The sequence below is a fragment of the Thunnus thynnus genome, chromosome 12, assembly GCF_963924715.1.
Source record: "Thunnus thynnus chromosome 12, fThuThy2.1, whole genome shotgun sequence".
NCBI lineage: Eukaryota > Metazoa > Chordata > Actinopteri > Scombriformes > Scombridae > Thunnus > Thunnus thynnus.
Window position 1 is genome coordinate 10907839 of NC_089528.1, and position 20407 is coordinate 10928245.

The 20407-nt window shown below is 38.5% G+C and overlaps 2 protein-coding genes across 2 annotated transcripts; one reads left to right on the forward strand and one right to left on the reverse strand.

Annotated features, from left to right (window-relative positions):
• Nucleotides 1-67: 67 nt before the first annotated feature.
• Nucleotides 68-8211, reverse strand: LOC137193925 (nucleolin-like). Its single transcript, XM_067605380.1, has 16 exons — nucleotides 8068-8211; nucleotides 7543-7618; nucleotides 7364-7441; nucleotides 7142-7285; nucleotides 4375-4479; nucleotides 4161-4298; nucleotides 3573-3644; nucleotides 3348-3471; nucleotides 3037-3188; nucleotides 2696-2825; nucleotides 2400-2560; nucleotides 2089-2218; nucleotides 1868-2001; nucleotides 1558-1684; nucleotides 1247-1467; nucleotides 68-468 (listed from the first exon to the last, which is right to left on the reverse strand). Exons 1-16 carry the CDS (start codon nucleotides 8080-8082, stop codon nucleotides 413-415), a joined length of 1863 nt encoding a protein of 620 aa, XP_067461481.1. The 5' UTR covers nucleotides 8083-8211; the 3' UTR covers nucleotides 68-412.
• Nucleotides 8212-8248: 37 nt separating this feature from the next.
• gk5 (glycerol kinase 5) lies at nucleotides 8249-18762 on the forward strand. The gene is made up of 17 exons (XM_067605381.1): nucleotides 8249-8336; nucleotides 8656-8959; nucleotides 9368-9461; nucleotides 10009-10084; nucleotides 10186-10279; nucleotides 10453-10584; nucleotides 11206-11281; nucleotides 11599-11660; nucleotides 11751-11824; nucleotides 12196-12256; nucleotides 12600-12726; nucleotides 12813-12917; nucleotides 13332-13426; nucleotides 13884-13987; nucleotides 14089-14148; nucleotides 14550-14683; nucleotides 15991-18762. Exons 2-17 carry the CDS (start codon nucleotides 8834-8836, stop codon nucleotides 16158-16160), a joined length of 1590 nt encoding a protein of 529 aa, XP_067461482.1. The 5' UTR covers nucleotides 8249-8336; nucleotides 8656-8833; the 3' UTR covers nucleotides 16161-18762.
• The last annotated feature ends 1645 nt before the right edge of the window (nucleotides 18763-20407 follow it).

Here is a 20407-nt window from a genome sequence, read left to right on the forward strand (position 1 = left end):
TCAGGAAGTCCTGGAATAACCTTTTGCATCTTTATCACTTATAATAAAACAATAAAAAGACATCCGGTTTGGTTTTTAAATAAAATTTATCTTCACATTACAAAGTTATATTGTCTGATTTAATCTTTCACATAACAATAATGCATAATGTGAAAACAAACCAGGGTTTCTTGTAATTATTTTCATATAGTTATGAAATTAACAGGTCAAAGTACAAAACATGACAACTAAAATGACAAGAAGTCACATGAACCATTAATTAGGAATAATGAACACATTTTCACAACCTGTACACCAGATTGTAAAAAGTCTCGAGAGCTCATACAAGCTTTCAGGATTTAAAAAAAAATCTCTCTCTCTCTCTCTCTCTATATATATATGATAGCTCTTCAAGTGAGAGACAAGCAAGTGTTTATTTTTTCACTTTTTTAACACCATCCTTCGACTTGCCAGCTCCACGTCCTCTTCCTGAAAGAAAAAAAAAACAAAGTTTTATTTTTTTACTCAAAAATTATCGACTTCAAACAAAAGCAGTCAAAAGCAATGAGAAAGAAGTAAACTGCATGAACAAGCCTTCGCCTATCCAAATATAAGATTTAAATGAAAAGAATTCCCGCATCGAAGCAGCCCTCTAATGACAATAATTAAGACTTTACCCCACAAAGCTCTGAGTTAAAGGCTATAAGCAACGTCATTTGAAAATAGAAGTTAAAGGTCCCCTCCAGACGTGTAAAAGTATTTTGCTTGGAACAATAATGTGTGTCTGATATGGTTTTTCCACAAAAAAAGTTCAAATTACCATGTTGAAGTCCTTAAAATTACATCTCCTCCTTCTCCCTTGTAAATAATTCCAGAGTCTATAAATATGTAAATATATTTCATTTCAGAAGTTCAACTGCTGGACACAAGATGTTTTCTTCTTCACTGTAAAGTTCATTCTCAGTGTTTGTGTGCTGGAGGCTTCAAGTTTCCACGTCACACTTGTGTAAATTGTCTACTGGATTGGCTCTAAACTAGTTGTGATGTCACAAATCCTGCTCGTAGGTTCACATCTTAAACTCTGATTTTCAGTGAGCTCAGAGAAACGTTCCACTTTCGGCAGATATAGCAATGTTGCTTTAATATAAATATATTTATCAGTGCTGCTTTAAATTTACTCTGAAATCAAATCATAATCTTTGTCATCTTGTCATGAAGAAAAGAACTACAATGAGCCTTTAATAGACCAGCATCAACAGTCTGTTACCTTCTCTGTTGGCTTTTCCACGCCCGCCTCCACCGACCCCCCGCCCTGCAGGCTTTCCACCAGGACGCCCCGCCGAGCCTCCTCTAGCAACCGGACGGCCTCGTTCACCCTTTTGTTTGGCATAAGCCACGGTTACTTTGCTTCCATCTATCTCACAGTCCTCCATGGCTTCTTTGGCGGCTTTACAGCCTTCTTCGCTCTCAAAGTCCACAAAACCAAACCTGAGAAAAATCAGACTTTTAGAATAAGTGAAAAACGATATTTAACATTTATAGAATTAATTATGCCATAAAAAAGAAAACTTAATGCACCCTTTAGAAACTCCCGTCTCTTTATCTACAGTGACTCTTGCACTGAGAGCCTCCTCAAAGACGCTTTTAAGAGTCTCGGCAGTCGTCTTCTTAGCGAGGCCCATCACAATCAGGGTTTTTAATAGGACTGAGGAGGAAAAAAAAACACAAAAGTATTATCCGTTTTCATCGTTCATCATCACTCAAACAGACTTTAGAAACACTTCACATTGATGATTTGCTATCAATAAACAATTTGGCCTAATCAAGCTGCCTGCAAGACAACAGGTGACACCTTTGTGAATAATTTGACACAAACAATCTCACGTACCTTTTCCCTTCTCCAGCTTTTCTCTCCCTTCACGGAATTGTACTCTGACCTCTCTTTTGCAGATCTGAATGTTTTGCGATGACTGCAGGGCTTTTTCAGCGTCTGCCACGGTTGCGAACTCGACGAACGCAAATCTGCAGGGAATTAAAACATCAGATGTTTCTTGAAAATATTTAAATACTTTCTTCGAAAACAGAGTAGGCCGGCGTACATGTACATACCCTCTTGATTTGCCTTTGTTTTGAGGTATATTGATAGTGACAGCGCTCTGAAAGACTTTCCTGAGGTTTTTTTCTTTCACGTTGGAGGACAGGTTGCTCACAAACAACATGTTGTTTGGAGGAGCTGCAGCTGTTAGAAACAACAAAAAAATCTTTCAAATGTTCAACTTCCAAGTTTAGATTCAATTTAGGTGAATTTAACGGGTTGATTGGTTGATTTAGCATCAGAGAAAAAGGAACTTAAACTCTGCAGCTACAGACAGTAAACAAAGGCCACTTTTGATTATCTTTCTAAATGTCCAGTGTTTTACCTTTTGTTTTGTTGTTGTCGTCATTAGCTTTGCTGACTTTAGACACGTGAGTTTCTCCTACACGGTCCACAATCAAAACCCGGTCTTGGATCTTGGCGCCTTGTTTGTGCTGCCTTACTTTATTAGCAATGGCTTCACTTTTAAACTCCAAAAAGGCAATACTGTCAAAGAATAAGGAGGTTTTATTCATTTATTTTCATACAACCATCACATCACTAAATATAACCAATAATGCATTTCCTCCATATATGACATTAAAGAAAGTGAGTCTTAATGCAGATTTTTAAAACTCTCACCCTTTGTCTGGGCTCTCAGCTCCACCAGGAAACCTGACAGCGATCGCCTTCGGGAAAACTTTCAGAATGTCTGTCTCTGTTGCATCGTACGGGACGTTCTTCAGAAACAAACATTTAGCATCTCTGGCCGCTGAAAACAAGACAGTCCTCAAATCAGATGAAAATGTCTTCACACGTCTCTTCTGGACTTCCCAGATCATCACATCATAAATCCATTATTAAAGCAAAGGCATATTTGTTTTTAAAACTCAATGATGGATGCCCTCTTGTGGTTTGAAGACAGAAACACCGCACCTGTATCTAAAATGGCAGGAAACACAGACTTTATATCAACTTTTTACCTTTTTTGTCCTCCGGTGTAGCTTTCACCTTTTCCTCACTTTTGACCTTTGCTTTGGCGATCCTCATTGGCTTATCAAGGATCATCTCTCCATTTAATGTCAAGGCTTTAGTCAAGTCCATCTCTGAGGCCAAATCCACAAACGCATGTTTTCTACAACAGAAAAACTTTGATTTAGTATTTTTAGTAGCAGCAGTTTTCATTTTAAGTGGATTAGACAATCAATGCAAATTCATCATCTGCTACAGGTTCCTGCCAGCCCCCCAAAAAACTGAAAATAAAAGTTAAGTTTAAAAAAACCCACAGACTTACCTGGACCGGTCTAGTCTGATGTCTTGAACCAGGAGACTTTGTATGTTGAAGTAATTTGCTAATGAATTTTTGACATCTTCAGATTTTTTGGAGTTATTCAGATTGCCGACAAAAAGACAAAAACCTAAAACAAAATAAAACAAACATGTGAGGACACCTTTCCAGGAGCCAAAAGATCAGATACTTTGACAGAGAAAAGAATTCAGTCTCATTTTGAGTTCGTACCATCGTTGATGAGTTTAGTTTTCTTCGAGGGGGACGTCTCAGCAGTGGATTCTGCTTTCCGTTTCCCTTTTACTGCAACAGATGCACAATGACAGCAACATAACTACAGTGACTGACAATATGAAGGATTTCTCTCTCTCTCTCTATCACAAGTCATCCAATACTATTTAAACTTAAGTCATCTGCATGTTAATTTGATTTTCTTTGTGAAGTTAATTTCACAAAGATTATATAAATACTGCCTTAGATATGAGGAATAAAGTTTAAAGGGCTTAAGGAGAGATAAAGGCTTTTATTAGTTTTACAATTCTTGATCGAATCAGAGTGATGGACTTAATAGTTTCCAAAGGTTGCAGTGTACATAAGAGTGAATTTAATAAATTTAGAAAGTTTTGAGTTTCTGGTGTGTTGTTAAAGTGCCACAATCAGGAGAATCAAACACATTTTGGGTTTACTATACGTTATGTCAGTCTGTGATGATTCAGCAGTTTATATTCATGAGAAAGCAACTTTAGAAAGAAAGAAAAAAAGAAAGAAAGAAGAAATACTAGTAAAAAAAGAACAAATTACTTTCAGACATGTCCTCACCTGCCTTCTCTTTGTCAATCATCTGTTCGCTTTCCTCTTTAATATTGCTGCACTTTCCTTCCTCAATCTTCTTCTCCCAGGTTACAGTTACTGTAGCCGTACTTTCGTTTTCTTCAGTGACAGTGTTCATCTGAGATTCTGGAGACAAAGCTTCATTACTGGCACAGCTCAGTATTTCACTCAGATAAATCGTGTTATGTTGTTTTTTCAGTACCTTGTTTATCTTCGACTTCCTCCATCTTTGTCTCAGTACTCTGGCTGGGAGCGTCCTCTGTGGAGCGCACTGCATCACTTGCAGAGACAGTCTGAGCCAGTTCTCCTGTAAAAAAAAAACAGTTAAAATAATGTATGATTTAAAAGCAGAGAAAATATGTAACTGTCAGAAACAATTGTAACCCTTGTGAATGCAGCTTTTTGTGGCCTCTGTTTAAGTCTATAAAGACTGTTTCATGTTGGAAAGAGATTTGTGAGTGGATTATCACTTTAAACCTGAACAATGAGTGGCTCCTTTTGGTTCCTTCACCTGAACCCAAATATAAATAAACACTAACATTACATCTGCAACTTGAATGACAAAGAACACAACATTTCATTCATAAATATGAAGAGTCGGGATTTAAAGACAGTGCTGTCGTTCTGCCTAAACGGTTATTTTTGTGCAACGCTGAAGTCATGAAGTTTTCAGATTCAAAGGCTAAAGGTGAGAGAAATATAAATGAGGTTTAGCAGCAGATTATCTTTTTTATACTACTTTTAGTTATGAAACAGAATTACACATCATAGTTTTTTATTTTTATTTTACTAGGAAAGCCAATTAAAGATCTCTTTTGCAAGAGTGTGCGGAGTATTAAAAGCCTTAATGCTGTTTCAGATTTGTGAAGCCTTTAATTTATTTATTAAAAAAAGGGCGATTTTACTGATATTCCTCCATTCAGACAACATAAGACCTGAGGCTATATTTATCACTCCTAACTGGCCAAAAATCCTCAGTGATGCGTTTCAGTCAGATTTTTAGGACAATGAATAAAAGCATCTTATGAACTTTCTTAACTTAGGAAATAACTCCTTTCTCTGCCAGTATTTTGGAGAGCACCAGAGGAGTCCGAACCTGTTAGGAGTCACCAGGAGATGGCATTCAGGCAGAAATATTCCATGAGAGGAGAGATGTTTTGACAACACTTCATGGCAATAAGCTTATTGAAAGATCGGTCTGGCAGAAAAAAAAAAGTGCTCACGCTACATTTTATTATAACAGGGGACATGCAGGTTTGCAACAGTGATGATTCTGTCAGAACCGACAATTTCTGCGGACATAAATCAAACTTTGATCGTGCTTATGGTCGTCGTAAAGATAATGTGCATGCCGAAGTTCCTCAGTGAAAGCAGACTGAAATTTATGGACACAATCTTGTCCTCCTGGCTGGATGTCAGCTGCATAATGAGGAATATCTCAACTTCATTACAACAGGTAAAATATTTTTATATGGTCTTTTATGTCTTTATCGTTTTTTTATAGTAGTGTAGGCTGTAATATTTTAGAGCGATGTTAATATTGTTATGGTGCATTTCCCAAGACGTGTTTGACAGAAACAACTGTTTCCCCTTCATGTAGGGAACATAAGTTAACAAAGGTTGTATGGATGCTGGATGAGGCAAATGAGTCAAATTACCTTCTATATGGGCTATTTTTTTTTTAGCCATTGAGTGGCTTTGTTTACAGTCTGCTATGTAGGCTAAACGTAAATATCATTTTGCAATCTAATTTTAACATAATATTTTTGCATATATAACCTTGGTAGGTACCTTGGTTATTTACCTAGACAAATAGAACCTCCACTCAATAAAAGTGGTGTTTTTCGCACTTCAAATTGTAGCAGTGTTTAATATTTCGAACAGAGACTGTTAGAGAACTATGACACGTCATAATAATTTTGTTTTGCAAGAGTGTCATAAAATAATAATGTCACACTCTCGTCTAAGAGTAAGTCCTCCTTACTAAAAGTCAAGCAGGAGTATTTTTAGGCATACGTTAACTTTAAGCAGGATTCCTTGGAGTGATTTTAAGAAGTTTGATAAATATGGCCCTCAGCTGCTAAATCTCATCATTTATGTTTCACTTAAAAAGGACAGGTTCACAATTTTTCAAGTCTGTCTTAAAACCGTAATCATTCCTCCTGTTCATACTGGCTGTTAAAGATCCTCTTCAAATGTGCTTTCAGGATTAGTGATGCATTTAAAAGTTGATCTGAAGCTTATATGAGACTTCAGCAGTCTGAGTTAGTCATATCAAGTGGATATCTGCCACATTTACAGTCTTTTTAGCATCAAATTCCCTCTTTGTGTTTCCCTGTTGAGCTGTGGTGGAAGTATAGTAACAAAAAGAGGGACGTTGGCACTAAAAACACTTTAACATTGAAAGATATCTACTTGATTGGACTCATTTGGATGCTGAAGCTTCATATTAGCTTCAGATAAACTTTTAAAAAACATTTTTGCACAGATGGAGAACTGTGGATTTTGTCCCCCATCACTTACATTGTGAGTGCATCAGGAAGGGATCTTCTAATGGTCTGTATGAACAGGAGGAATGATTACAGCAAGAAAAACATGTTTCAATGTTCATTTGGGCTCCTGACTGTTGTTTTAGGACAGACTTTAAAAATTGTGAACTTGTCCTCCTATCCTTTAACTCTCCTCGTCAACTTCTGAATCAGAAACTGCGAATTGGAAGCCAACTTCAGCGTTATTTTGTTTGCAATGTTTAAAACTCATAGACCATATCTAACTTGTATGAGAGATATGGTCTTAGCAATAAGTCTTCCAGATCTTATGATTATGTCTTGTATTTTTTTCAAAACTGAGTCACATTTTTTGGTTTCATATGAGAAGACTTTTAAGTGATAAACACAGTTCAGTGGAGGAAAAACCCTCCTGTCCTAAAAATAAAAACTAATGCAATAATAAATTGTTCAGATACTTACCATCAGTCATTTCTTTGTGAGTCATATGATCACTTGCATTTGTTCTCTTTTCAGCATCTTCACCCTCTTGTTCCTCATTCTTCTCCCATGACACAGTTACCGTGTTCGTGCTTCCTTTTATTTCGATCGTGTCCATTTGAGAATCTGAGGAGGCAGCTTCATTACTGACACAGTTCAGACTTTCAGTCAGTCATAATATGTGATGTATTTGCAGTATTGTACCATTGTTATCTCCTACTTCCTCCATCGCCTGATTCATCTCAACATCTTTACTCTCCTCTGTTCCAACTATTTCTTTGGCTGGAGAGACAGTAATTGTGAGATTTAAAGTTACTGTCATATTCAGCCTGAACTGTCGTGTTAACTGTACATTTCCAGGTGTTTGAAGAGTAATGACTTACTAGTGGTGGTGTTGTCCTCCTCTTCTGCAGCCTCACTGATGACAACTTTGCTTTGTCTTTTTCTACGTCTTGTAGCCTGAAAGAAACACACATTCAAAACATTATAAATGACACTGTGCTACAGCATGTTATGAAGAACAGAGTGGTAACTATCACTTATTTAGTTTAATTTAAACTGTCAATCATATAGTAAAAATTGAAAACTACAAATACCCCATTTACAACAAAACAAAACAGAAAAATTAAGCATTAAGAGGCTTGAACAAGGTAAAGTTTGGAATTTGTTAGTGATAAATGACTTCAACTATTACTATCAATTATCAAAACTGCTGCAAATCTGTCCTGCTTGAGTTAGATTCAATACTATGAATTAACCACTTAAAATAGTGTTTGCAGGTATTAGAGGTAACCAACTGTTAGCTAGTTTCTGAAGCTAACAAGAGCAACACAACAATAGTTTAAAACAATCTAATTGGTGCACATTGAAGCCTGACCAATGTTAATGTAATGTAACGCAACTCTTACTTCTGTCTTTGACATATTTGGTATTACAGCGGCACAAAACCACAAGATGGGGTGTCTAGTTGCAGCCGGTAGCACACGTGTGTTGAGCTAAAAACATCCACATGCGACACATTTTTGAAGCGACGCACTGCGCATGTGTACGCTTCACTACGGGTGCCCACAGAGAAGGAAATGTTACGTTAACGCGATTCTATATAAACTAGTTTCGGAATCTCTCGCCTCAACACATACGTTATTGTGTCCGCTTCACTGCTTTGAGCACATATTGGGTAAATGTTGGATTTTAGTTTGACATATTTAGAGAGTTAAAAGGTATATGTTGTTTTTTTCAAAGCTCAACTGTTATTTTCTGACAACTAACGTTAGCTAATCTAATAGGCAGTTAGCTTAACACTTGAGTTGGTCAATTCTTACTTTACGTTACCTCATTCACCAAGACTCAAGTGAAGAGAAACTGATTTTGATATATTTATCTGTAATTCTGAGTCAAATAATAGCTGAACTTCATTTTTCACACAGTGTGTATTTTTTATTCGGCGTGAGGACTAAAGTGTACTGATTGTAAGTATCGTTATGGACTCAAAACAGGTTGAACTGGAATTGGATCTGGATTTCGTAGAAAATAAGGTACGAAGGTCGAGTTACAGCCTCAGCCGGTGCACATATTAGGAAATATCGGATCACACCAACCATTCAGGCTACACAACAAGACCAATATGAGCTGACCTACATGGTCTAGGTCAGTTCATATTGGTCTGACACCACAATGGGGAGTCAGAGGAACGGTTTCAAGAAGGAAAGCTTCATTTTGTCGGTGGACGTCGGTACAACGTCTATCAGGTGTCACGTCTATGATAAGGAGGCAAAAATCCGAGGATCATGCACCACCAAGGTACTCATCTGCTTCTCTCTGCCCTTTCAGGTTGATATTACTCACATACGCCCACTTACAACAGTCTCCTTTGAAATGCTGCATAATTTTAACTCCAGGCCTCTAAAACTGTTCTGTGAAGGAAAAAATCACTCTTCAATTAAACTGTTCACAACTCTACATACACCCTGTGTCAAAGAAAATAGGTTTGGTTTTTTTTGTTTTTTATGAAGGGGTCGCAAGCAAAAAAAAAGGGAACCACCGCTGTCTGATTCGACAAGTCAGATTTAATGTCATACAAAACATACATGTGGAAAGCAACATTTACTGAAAATTTCCACTCATGACTATTAATGATCTCTTAATTAAGACAGTTGGTTTTGTTAAAACTATAGTCTACATGCATGTGTTTGTTTTTCTGTTATTTAGGTAGTTCCCCTGTATCCAGAGGTGGGACACGTGGAGATGGACCCAGATGCACTATGGAAGGGGTTTATTACAGTGGTCAAGGGAGCTGTTCAAGGTACAGTCACGCCAGCTATCTGTTCTCGCAGCTCTTTCCACAACCATACTAGTTTCAAATTCAAGCTGCTTTTATCAGTTAGAACAAATTCACTCAGGAAGTTAAAGACTGATTATCATGCACTGAGATGTCAGTTTTTTTGACACTCTTACATTCAATGATAGCCCAGCAGCCCTGCCATAAATGACACCTTTCAAATAAGTATGGCATATTCAGTTTATGCTCAGACTTCAGCTCCATGCTCATTTTGGGGCCTGGATGTTGAGTTGTTTTTTTGGGCTAGAATATACTGACAGGTAAACAGTTCTAATGTTTTGACCTCAACTCACTAGAAACACTTTGTGTGTAATCCTGTCATAAAAAAACTATTCTTTGCATGCAAATTTGAACAGTTGACTGGACTGGTGATTATATCCCCACTAGAAGCACAGAACAGGTCGTGAATTTACATGAGACAGTTGTCTGCACACAATCATTTGTGAGTCCCAGTTTCAGTTTCTCACTATTTTAATGTGTGTGTGCTTTTGCTGCTGTTCTTGTGATATAGATACAGGAGTACACATGCATCAAATAGAGGCCCTTGGCATCTCTACTCAACGAAGCACCTTCACAACATGGGATAGGTAATCAGATTACCTTTCTTTATCTCTACTTTATCTTTTAGTTTCCTCCCAGTCTGGTTCCATTCTCGGTTCATTTAGCTTCATCTCTTTCCCTTTGACAGGAGAACTGGGGTTCCTTTCCATAATTTCATCAGCTGGCAGGACCAGAGAGCTGCAGACCTGGTGAAGTCCTGGAACAGATCATGCACCATGAAAGTGAGTCTGTTGCTGCCCAGCATATCTACTTTCCATGCACTATTTCCTTAAGTGAAAAAATGATGTACTACAGAGAAGAGGGACTAAATAATCTATATTATTTTAAATCAGCCTTGAATAGATGTCACTTCATACAGAAAATGTTTGTTTGTTTGTTTTTACGACAATCTTAGGCAATCCATGGCGTGATGAAGGTGCTTTACTTCCTGACCAGGCAGAAACGGTCCCTTGCAGCGAGTCTTATTGTCTTCACCACCCAACATGTCACCTTCCGCCTCGTTTGGGCCCTTACACACTACAAGCAGGTGTGTTTGTTTTTTTGCATGTGTGTGTAAGCTTTACCTTTAAACCAGTGACCTAAAACAGCAGTGATGCACTTTGACCTACTTGGTAAACACACTGCTATCGAACCACTGTTTGATGTCAAAACAGCATTTCTACAGTGAAGAAATACAATAAAGGAAAACGGAAATAGTGAACACTGAAAAGCAAAGTAAAGTTGTCTCATCTGATTGCAGAAGTTGTGCAGTTTAATTTCAAGACTTCACATTTAACCTTTTACTAGGCCTGCAACTCATGACTAATTAATTTCATTCTCGATCAATTTCTCTGGTCTATAAAGTGTCAGGAAATAGTGATAAATGTTCGTCACAATTTCCTAAAGCTCGAGGTGACGTCTTTAAAACGAAACAGAGAAAAGCATAATCACACTTGTCAATAGATTCGACTTTTCAGTAATTGTGGTCATTCTCAAAAACGATTGTCCTGACATGGGTGTTAATGCATTAAATATCATTTAAGAGGATAACAAAAGCATTTAATGACATCAAACTGGGAGAGGCCGCGTTATCATTTACCACACAACAACACAGCCTTCACTCAATCACTTCTCTTTTCAGCCTCATCATGTTTCTTTCTTCTCTCAGGTTCGTCAAGCAGTAGCTGAAGGCAACTGCTGCTTTGGAACAATGGACACCTGGCTCCTGTTCAAACTCACAAAAGGTGTGTTTGGATTTTGTTAAGCTCATGTAAATAGCAGCTCCCTAGTATGTGCACAGCCTCTTTTGAAAACAGTCCTGCAATAAGTATATTTTGTCCAGTGGATTCTATTTCATACAACAGGATTTTAAGAGTTAGACAAAATGTTCTCTGTGTCTTGAGTCCTATTGCACCACAGATGCAACTAAAATTCCTCCAAAATGTCTTAGCTAACTCCTGTGGGAGGGGATTTGAAAAATGACCAGGAGCTCAAACAAGTTTTGTAACCCTCTGCAAAGGAAAATTTTGATAACATCTGTTTGTAATCGAATCTGTTTCAGGATTTGTCCATGCTACAGACTACTCTAATGCCAGTGCAACAGGGATCTTTGACTCTTACCAGGTCTGTTATGTCATGTTTGTTCTGTGTTTGTTAGTCTTATTCCGTGGCTGCTTTTCATTTCATACCTCTCTATTATTACTCTGTTCACAGATGTGTTGGAGTAGCTTCCTCTGCTCTCTTGTTTCTCTGCCTCTCTCTATTTTCCCCAAAGTAGAAAATACAGGGTGAGTCAACTATTTCCTTCAAACTCCAAGTTACATTTTAAACATGCCCAAGCCAGTGACAGTCTTTTAATTAGAAAAGCGTTAATCATGTTCTCAATAAGTGGATTTTTCTCAGTATTTAACTGTTACCCAAATGCCAGAGGTCCACTCAAGACTATTATTAATCATCTTGTATTTATTACAGTTGGTTTTGTTTAGACCTTTAAATCATGTCAACACCACCACACTGCTTTAATATCACTGCACCTCAGTATGAATGTTGTTGTGAAACACAATCCTGGCCTGCAGTTGGCCTGTAGAGGACTGATGAAGAGCGAGAGATGATTGTCATTGTTTCTGATATCTCTGGTTTCTCCTTCATGATGCACCAGTCATCACTTTGGTTCCATAGACCCGTCTATCTTCGGAGTATCCATTCCCATCATGTCAGTGGTGAGTTGTCAAGGTCTTGGCATTGCAATCTCTGTTACTGTATCTGTGTGATTATGATTGGAAGCATTTATTTCAACCCTCTCTGTTCATGCCAGTGTGTCAAAACGATGATGTTGTAACAAGGGAAGTTAGTTATTAGAGTTGTTTAGTTAATCCGCCGCAGGAAACAACTGGTTCCTGCTTCTGATTCAGTTCAACTGGAAATGACAAAATGAATACATCTCTTCATCCTCACATATGAAATTATGCTAATCATTACTTTGTGGGAAAAGTTTAAAACAGATGAGACGGGATTTGATGTTTTTACAGCATAGGAATGACTTCCTCTGTCCTCCTGCTGTAGATGGCGGACCAGCAGGCAGCCATGTTTGGAGAGTGCTGCTTTGATGTAGGTGATGTCAAGATCACCATGGGAACAGGTACCTTCATGAACATCAACACCGGCAACAAACCGCACACGTCTGTAACAGGTAAAGTAAAATAGATGCACATTAAGATGATTATATCTAAACTTGTCCATATTGGCCCATTACAACACTGTGTTTCCTCTCTGCAGGTCTGTATCCTGTGGTTGGGTGGAAGATCGGCTCAGAGGTGGTGTATCTGGCTGAGGGCAACGCAGCAGACACTGGCACTGCCATCAAATGGGCAGAGAAGCTGGGTGAGTGATGAGGTGCTTAAAGTAGGCTACCTGCATAGGTGGACCAAACATCACACATAGTTAGTGACTAGCTGGTGAACATAGTGGAACATCTAGCAGCCAGATATTTTTCTGGGAAGTTGGTGGAGATAAAAATAGAGTTAGAAAGAGAGTGAATTTTGGCAAAGTGTCAGGAAAACACCTCCAAATGAATGTTAATGTTGCTCAGTGTTTGCAGCTGCTGGAAATGTTAGTAAGCAATTGTTTTTTAACATGTTCGGCATAACGACTTTATAAGTTGACTATACGTCAGTGTTGGTGTTTTCTGCTTGCTCAGCTACCCCCCTGAGTGGCCAATGAATGCAGTGAATACCTTCGTTATATGAATGGTCAGTGACTGACAGATTCAAACATGATGTGTGTGTGTTTTTGCAGAGCTCTTCTCTGATGTCCGGGATACCAGCGCTATGGCTTACAGTGTCAGTGACTCAGACGGAGTGTGTTTTGTCCCTTCATTCAGTGGCCTGCAGGTAGAAGTGAACTTAATGCATGTGAGCGTGTCTATGTCAAAACAAACCTGTTTCTTTTTTAATATACAGTTTGCATTTGGCACAATGTGTCATCACCAATGATATCAAAGCAAAACAATATGTGTATCTAGTGTTTTAGCACATGTAGGTGGATATTGATTGATAGTATAGATTGATCTTTAGCCATTTATTTCTGTTTTTGTCCCTCTGTAACATTGTTATGTGGTCTTTGTTTTTCTCTGCTCCCATTGTGAACTGGCCTTTGTAAGTGTGTGTCTTGAATGTTTATATTTTTATGCAAAGATATTATTTCTCAATCTTTTTTTTGTTCTTATAGCTTATAGCTGTTGAGTTTTGCTTCTAGCATAAGACATCAGGACCATTTCATATATTTTTTTTAATCAGCTCAGTTTTTCACCTCCAGACCGTTGACATGTTATTCTCTATACATCCAAAGGCTCCTCTAAACGACCCTAAAGCTTGTGCTTCCCTCATGGGCCTCAAACCCTCCACCACCAAATGTCATCTGGTCCGTGCTATTCTGGAGTCTGTCGCCTTCAGGTGAGTCATTTTGAAAAGATACCGTAGTTTCCATCTAACTTATCAGATGTTTCCTTGTTCATGATGACTGACATTCTTTCCTTGCTCTTTATTCTTTACAGAAACATGCAGCTGTATGAGACGATGCTAAAAGAAACTCACATTCCTATCACAAAGATCAGGTACAGTTTGTTTCATGCACTGTGCTAGTCAAACAATCCCTGATTATAGTATTGTAAGTTCTGCAGATGAGAAAGACTTAATGTAGGCATTTAACTCACGTCTGGCCAGGAGGGGCCTCTCTTTAATATTCCAGCTTAGAGGCCAATATCCAAATGTAGGATTTGGTTTCTAGCCAGCAAACAGAGTGTAACAGAATGAACTCATGTGCACCCTGCCTCTACTAATGCAGTTCAGCTTTTATTGGCAATGCATTATAGGTGTATGTTTCTCTAATACTGTTACAGTAAAGTAATTGAGTGCTCCTTCTTTCTTTCCTTTCTTCCTTCATTCTTTCTTTCTTTCTTTCTTACTTTCTTTCTTTTCTTTCTTTCTTTCTTTTCTTTCTTTCTTTCTTTCTCAGGGTGGATGGGGGGGTTTCTTCAAATGACTTCATCATGCAGCTCACTGCAGACCTTTTTGGTAGAAAGGTAGCCAGACCACAGCATAATGAAATGTCGTGTCTGGGGGCTGCTTTTGTTGCTGGACTTGGAGTGGGTACGCAGACACACACACACTCTCATATACAAACACGTCTATCTGAAGAAGATGTACGCTGTATGCATTTTTAAAATTAATATTATTTTGGGGGGCATTTTATGCCTTTTTATTAGATCATGATAATGGATAAAAGCCAGGGATCAAGGGGAAAAAGGAATGCAACAAAATTCGTTGGCCAGATGCATGGTCATCGTCTTAACCTCTAAGCCACGGGGGAGCTCCTGTGTATGCGTTTGAGATTCTGATCCATGTCTGACATATGAGAAGCATTGATAGCACAGTTTCCCAATGTTGGTTGTTGTAATGGAAAATGAATTTATACTGACTATACTTCTAGTGTATGAATTGGGCAGGAAGGATAGTCTTCAGAGCAGCAGTTCTTTGAGATTGCTGCAGCAAACTGCCAGCTGGGTAAAGCTTAGAGAAGCTGTTCATTACAAATTCTGTAATGTGCAGATGAGATGAGACGATGATCTGTCAAGCAGTCAGAAAGACGCTTCAATGTGACTTTTTACTTTTCATGCTACATCACAAACTTCATGAACTTCATTTGAAAGGTTCTGATGAAAAGTCCTATTTTTATTCCTGCACTGGCAGAAAAAGCTAAATGAAATGCTGCTGCTTGTTATATAAACTGTTTTTCATTATTCACATTATGTAATTATATTGTTATACATTAGTCAGTCCTTAATCAGATCAAACACAGAAGATGGATTTGCTTGTTTGTTTTATAACAAGTCAAAAGCAGGTGTTGCTGATGAGTGAATAATAATATGAATCACTGGTTTCAGAAGCGTCAGTTCTTAGTGAAACAGGAGCCTGTAATGTTTGGAGATTAGTCACCCTTTCAACCATCGATTGGCAGTGTATTTGGGGGTGTGGGTGGAGGGCCGTCCCTCAAATCATTGGCCTTTTAATATCCAGCTTGTCAGACTACAGCAGTAAAAGACTAGAATAGACTGGAGCACATGACCCCTGACAGCTGCACAACTTTCATTGTTGGTCTCTGACTCAGAAATAGAGTCTGTCCAGTCTGCAACAGCGTCTATGAATGGATGTGTCCAGTATGAGGCAATGCGCTAATAATGACTCCTCTATACATGGCTGACTTAAAAAAAAAAAAGCAGCAGTGTCCTAGTTCCTTGGCATATTTTCTTTTTTCTTTCCCAAAATAATCAGTTTCTCAAAATTCTGCATTTATAGGACGTCCTGTATTATACACAGGATGTTAAAAAATAGCTTTAAGGTAACTGTGTTAATATTGTTTCCCAAAGTCTTCTCTCTTACTACTGCTGTCACCGCAGGCTTCTGGAGAACCCGGGAAGAGTTGAAGAAACTGCAGAGCAGCGACGAGTTGTTCACCCCCCGTGAAGTACACAAGGAAGATGCTGGTAGCCCAAGACGGGAGTACACCGCCGTCCTCCAGAGCTGGGAGAGAGCTCTCCGACGATCCATGAATTGGTATAAGCCTTAACACTGGACGCACACTGGACGGAGGATGAAGACATGACTTCTCAGTATACGTGAAAGCAGATGGTCCTTTTTCAAGCACAATGACGGTTTAAAGACACAACAAGCATCAGTTGTGTTTCTGAATCAATTTTTAATGAATTGTTTAATTTTTTTGTGAATCCAAAATGAATCCTCGTCCAGTTGCTAAAAAAACGTGATGTAAATCTTTTGGTGATGGTTACTTGGTCTGCTGCGTAAGCTTTACCAGCAGCCACCGAAGTCTTTCAAGGGGAAGTGACAGCCATTTTGTTCCTACTGTTTAATGAAATACAGCTGAAGGTCAAACGCACTGACATTATGATACTGCACTATTAACTACGGTTGAAAGTTGGATTGTGGGAAAGGTCTAGCATAGGACTGATCCAGGCCGTCAGCTGCCTTCACTACATTCACAGCCCTGACGAGGCATGACATGGTGATCACAAATAGTTACTATACCTTTTACTTGATTTCTGCTCAGTGTAGCAGCCTGATCAGAAGTGTCTTTCATTTATTTACATACCTCAAGTCATCAGTGCCTCCTCATATTACTGTATTTTATCCAGAGGAAGGATTTGTACATTTTCCCACATGGGGGCACTAATGACTGGCTTTACAGCTTTCATTTATGAATTCGCCATAGCAACCACATATCATATTTTAATAAGGAGCCACAGATTCAAATCGTTATCCCAGATTGATCCTCTGTGGGGGGGAAATAGACAACACTTGACCCTTCTTTTTACGATGCCTCAAGATATTCCGGGCTACAAATAGGAAACAGAATTTCAAGATTTTTTTACTTGCCAATATGTCTTTTTTATGTGCCTGTATCTTCTTGAGTTAACATAGTGTTTTAAATATGTCAAAAACATTCTAAACCAAGTCATACATGTTGGAAATGTGGAGCAGCTTCATTTTTCCAATCATGAACTCTAAGTGGGATGTGCCAGTAAATTTTCCTGCTATGATTATTGTGGCCAAAATGATCACGGTAAATAGTATTATCACAAAAATCATCAAAATTTTCTAAATTACAACTTGGATTTAATCAAACCAAACAAACTGAACTGTATAAAGCTGCATCAAAAAACATCAAAAACACCACAAACAAAAGCAGGATGGTTGTTTAATATCAAGGCAGTTGACTGGAAACTGCTTTAAATACATTGTTCTGATTTGTATTGGTTGTTATTGTCCTGCACATGATTGCTCCTCAGACTTCCATCAGATAAGATTCATGAATTTGGAATTTGAATTTTACTTTTGTTTATTATCAGACTACTTTTCATTAAGTGTGTTTCCATCCACCTGTTTTTATTTGCCTTTTCAATTTGCACATAAAAAAGAGTGGAAACACTGAAAATTCAAAAACATCTCTAACTATCTCAAAAAGAGGTTTTTTAAAAAACTTTTTTTTTTCCCTCTAAACTTCCAAAATTTAACCAAAAATCAAAGATTAGAGAAAAACTCAAAAACTGAAAACAGATTTGTATGTCAGAAATTTGTTTTTTCTCATTTTCTCTCCCATTAATCCCCTTTAGAGGGGCCCGACCCCTAGGTTGGGAACCACTGGGCTAAACTAGCTAACTGTACATAAAGTAGTTGAAACTAGCTCCACCTCCAGCAGCTACAACAGTAACATGCTGCTCTAACACTGATGCTTCAGTATTAATAATCTAATGATGTCATATATAATAACATATCAGTCAGAGGGACCAAACTACTACTGCATTAGTTTAACTACTTCAAGCTGCTAATACTGTACTTTTAATTAAGTGGGATTATTTATGAAGGACTTTTACTTGTAATGGAGTTTTTATAGGATCTGAATACTTCTTCCACCACTGCTGCTTTGTCTCTTTGACTGGTAAAAAAAAAAAAAAGTGTTTTCTTGTGGTGTATCAAAACGAAAGTGCTAATAAAGACAGGACAGCTGTGTTGTGTTCACGGTACCCACTGAAAACGGTTAGAATCACAGTCATGCCTGTAATGGAAATGGTGTTTCACCAGGTATAGAGTACAACAAGGTTTACTGGCACATCTCTACTTCTTACATTGCACTTAAACTAAATACATCACTTGTGATACACGATGATGATGATGTTATAGTTTAAATTGTTATAGATGTTATAGATTTTGACTGGAACAAAATCTAATTGTATAGGTTTTGTTCATATTAAGGGATTCCCACTGGATTTTAGTATTTAACTGTTTTCCTCTTCTTTAAATGTGGAACATGTCAGTCCTGTCCATCCCTGTGAATCTCATTCCTGATCTATTTGCTGAGTATTGTTCATTTTTTTTGCCCTATTCAATACTGTAATATTTTTCTTTATATATGACAAAGGTTTGTTATGCAAAGTGACACTGTGCATAATGCTGACATCAATGATATTCCAAGTCGTTAAATGTGAGATTTTCTAATACTTCATTCAGTTCTTGAATGGCAAATGTTGACATCCCAAGCTGCTGGGAAATAACTGATACACTTGTGTAATCATACATTTTGTTACTAAATTGCATAATAATATCAAGTGCTGCATATAGTGCGAAAGGCTGAGTATTAAAGATATTAATTATCAGCAGTTGCTTGTGGTGATTGGAGTGTCTCATGCGTACAGTATTGTAGGTGTCGCTGTCTAAAGCGTTTTACCTCCACCAGGACTCCTGCCTGGGGGAATGATCAGAAACACAGGCTGTTAGATGATTGTAGGGTTTGCTTCCCATTGATGTGACCAGTCTCGCTGTGAGGGTTGCTATGGCAGCTTGCTGATGGAGTGACTGAGAACAAATGGGGTGTGTATTCCTGCTCATGGTATGCTGGTATGGTGAAGGGGGCGCTAATTGAGTGCACAGAAAGGGGCTTTTCCTAAACAATGGGAGGATTGTGTGCTCGCTCACTCAGAGGAAGAGAAGAAATGAGTTTTGGGGTATGTCGCAGATCCATAGTTTTTCTCTATCAAGTCGCCCCCCCCTCCCACAGCCGAACACTTCCTCTGGTGTGGCTGTCAATCTCAGCTTTCTCCCTCAAACGCAGGCAGTTTTTTTGCCAGTGGGCTTGGCTTGCAGTGGGATGCCTTCACGGAGAAAAATGTGCTAGAGTGAGTGAGACAGACAGGACTAGCCTATGAATCAGTGCTTGCGGCTCTCACACTAATCAGTAAAATGGTTGTGTGGGTGTGTATGTGTGCTAGTATTGTGCTCAGTGCCGCATTGTATGAGTTGTGGTGGACCCTGCCTTGCAACAAATTCAATCTGACAGCACGAACTGGATGCACTGTGACCACCACTCCAGTCCCTCCCTCCCCCCATATGAGCTGAACCCTGCATCAAGGGTCATTATATAACTCCCTCTTCTCCTATTCTCTCTCTCTCTCTCTCTGTGACACACTGGGATTGTTTGGTGGAGTGTCAGGGGGTTGGAAGTTAAGCTTTTGTCTTTTTTTTTGTTGCTGTCAGTGCCTCAGCCTCTCCCCCCTGCTGCCAAGGCACCAAACTCCTTCTCTTGTCAGTTCAGTGAATTTCAGTCATTGGCACCGCATACATGTGCAAGGAAGAAAATTAGTTTTTTTTTTTTTTTTACATTTGTAGCTGATGTGAATATGAAAATAATGCTGGAACAAGACAACATCCTAGCCACACACCACAGTCATATGTTCTGTTAACTTTGACACATCTGTTTACAATTATGCTCTCTGTGTACTCTCCCTCTCTTTCTATGTGCCTCTCTCTCTCTCTCTCTCTCATACACACATACACACATGCACATTCCAGTTTCAGTAGTGCTCAATTGCCATAGCAACAAGGATTGGCAAATGCCCCAAATATCTATGCTCAAGTAGTCAGTCACAAATAGCATCCTCGTCGGCTTCAAATATGCTGATCACTGTATACTTACTACTTATGTATAGGTGTGTGTGTGTGTGTGTGCACTAAACCAGAGCCTACTGATAAAGTATGTGTCCATTCCTGTCGAAATACACCGCAGCCTATAGGATTGGTTATTGGTTTGGTGACTCAAGCGTACGACTTGTGCGCAGAGGAGCTGTAGTGAGGCAAAAAAAAAAATCTTATATAGACCCATAGCTTCACTATTGAGTACCACAGACATCCTTTTCTTTACTTAATGACCCCACAGCCTGCAGATACTTCACATACGATGAAGATGAAGGTGTATATACCGCTGTAATGTAATTGATGATAAGAAAGATAGTGTGTGCTATATTT

Bases quoted from the DNA above. Each gene is read 5' to 3' on its own strand.
- LOC137193925 (XM_067605380.1), bottom strand. The intron at 3,189-3,347 runs GTAAGTCTGTGG...TTTCTGTTGTAG, and splicing joins ATCAGACTAGACCGGTCCAG to AAAACATGCGTTTGTGGATT. The intron at 2,561-2,695 runs GTGAGAGTTTTA...ATTCTTTGACAG, and splicing joins GCTGAGAGCCCAGACAAAGG to TATTGCCTTTTTGGAGTTTA.
- gk5 (XM_067605381.1), top strand. From the start codon at position 8,834: ATGGGGAGTCAGAGGAACGGTTTCAAGAAGGAAAGCTTCATTTTGTCG. The intron at 9,462-10,008 runs GTACAGTCACGC...CTTGTGATATAG, and splicing joins GGTCAAGGGAGCTGTTCAAG to ATACAGGAGTACACATGCAT. The intron at 10,280-10,452 runs GTGAGTCTGTTG...CGACAATCTTAG, and splicing joins ACAGATCATGCACCATGAAA to GCAATCCATGGCGTGATGAA.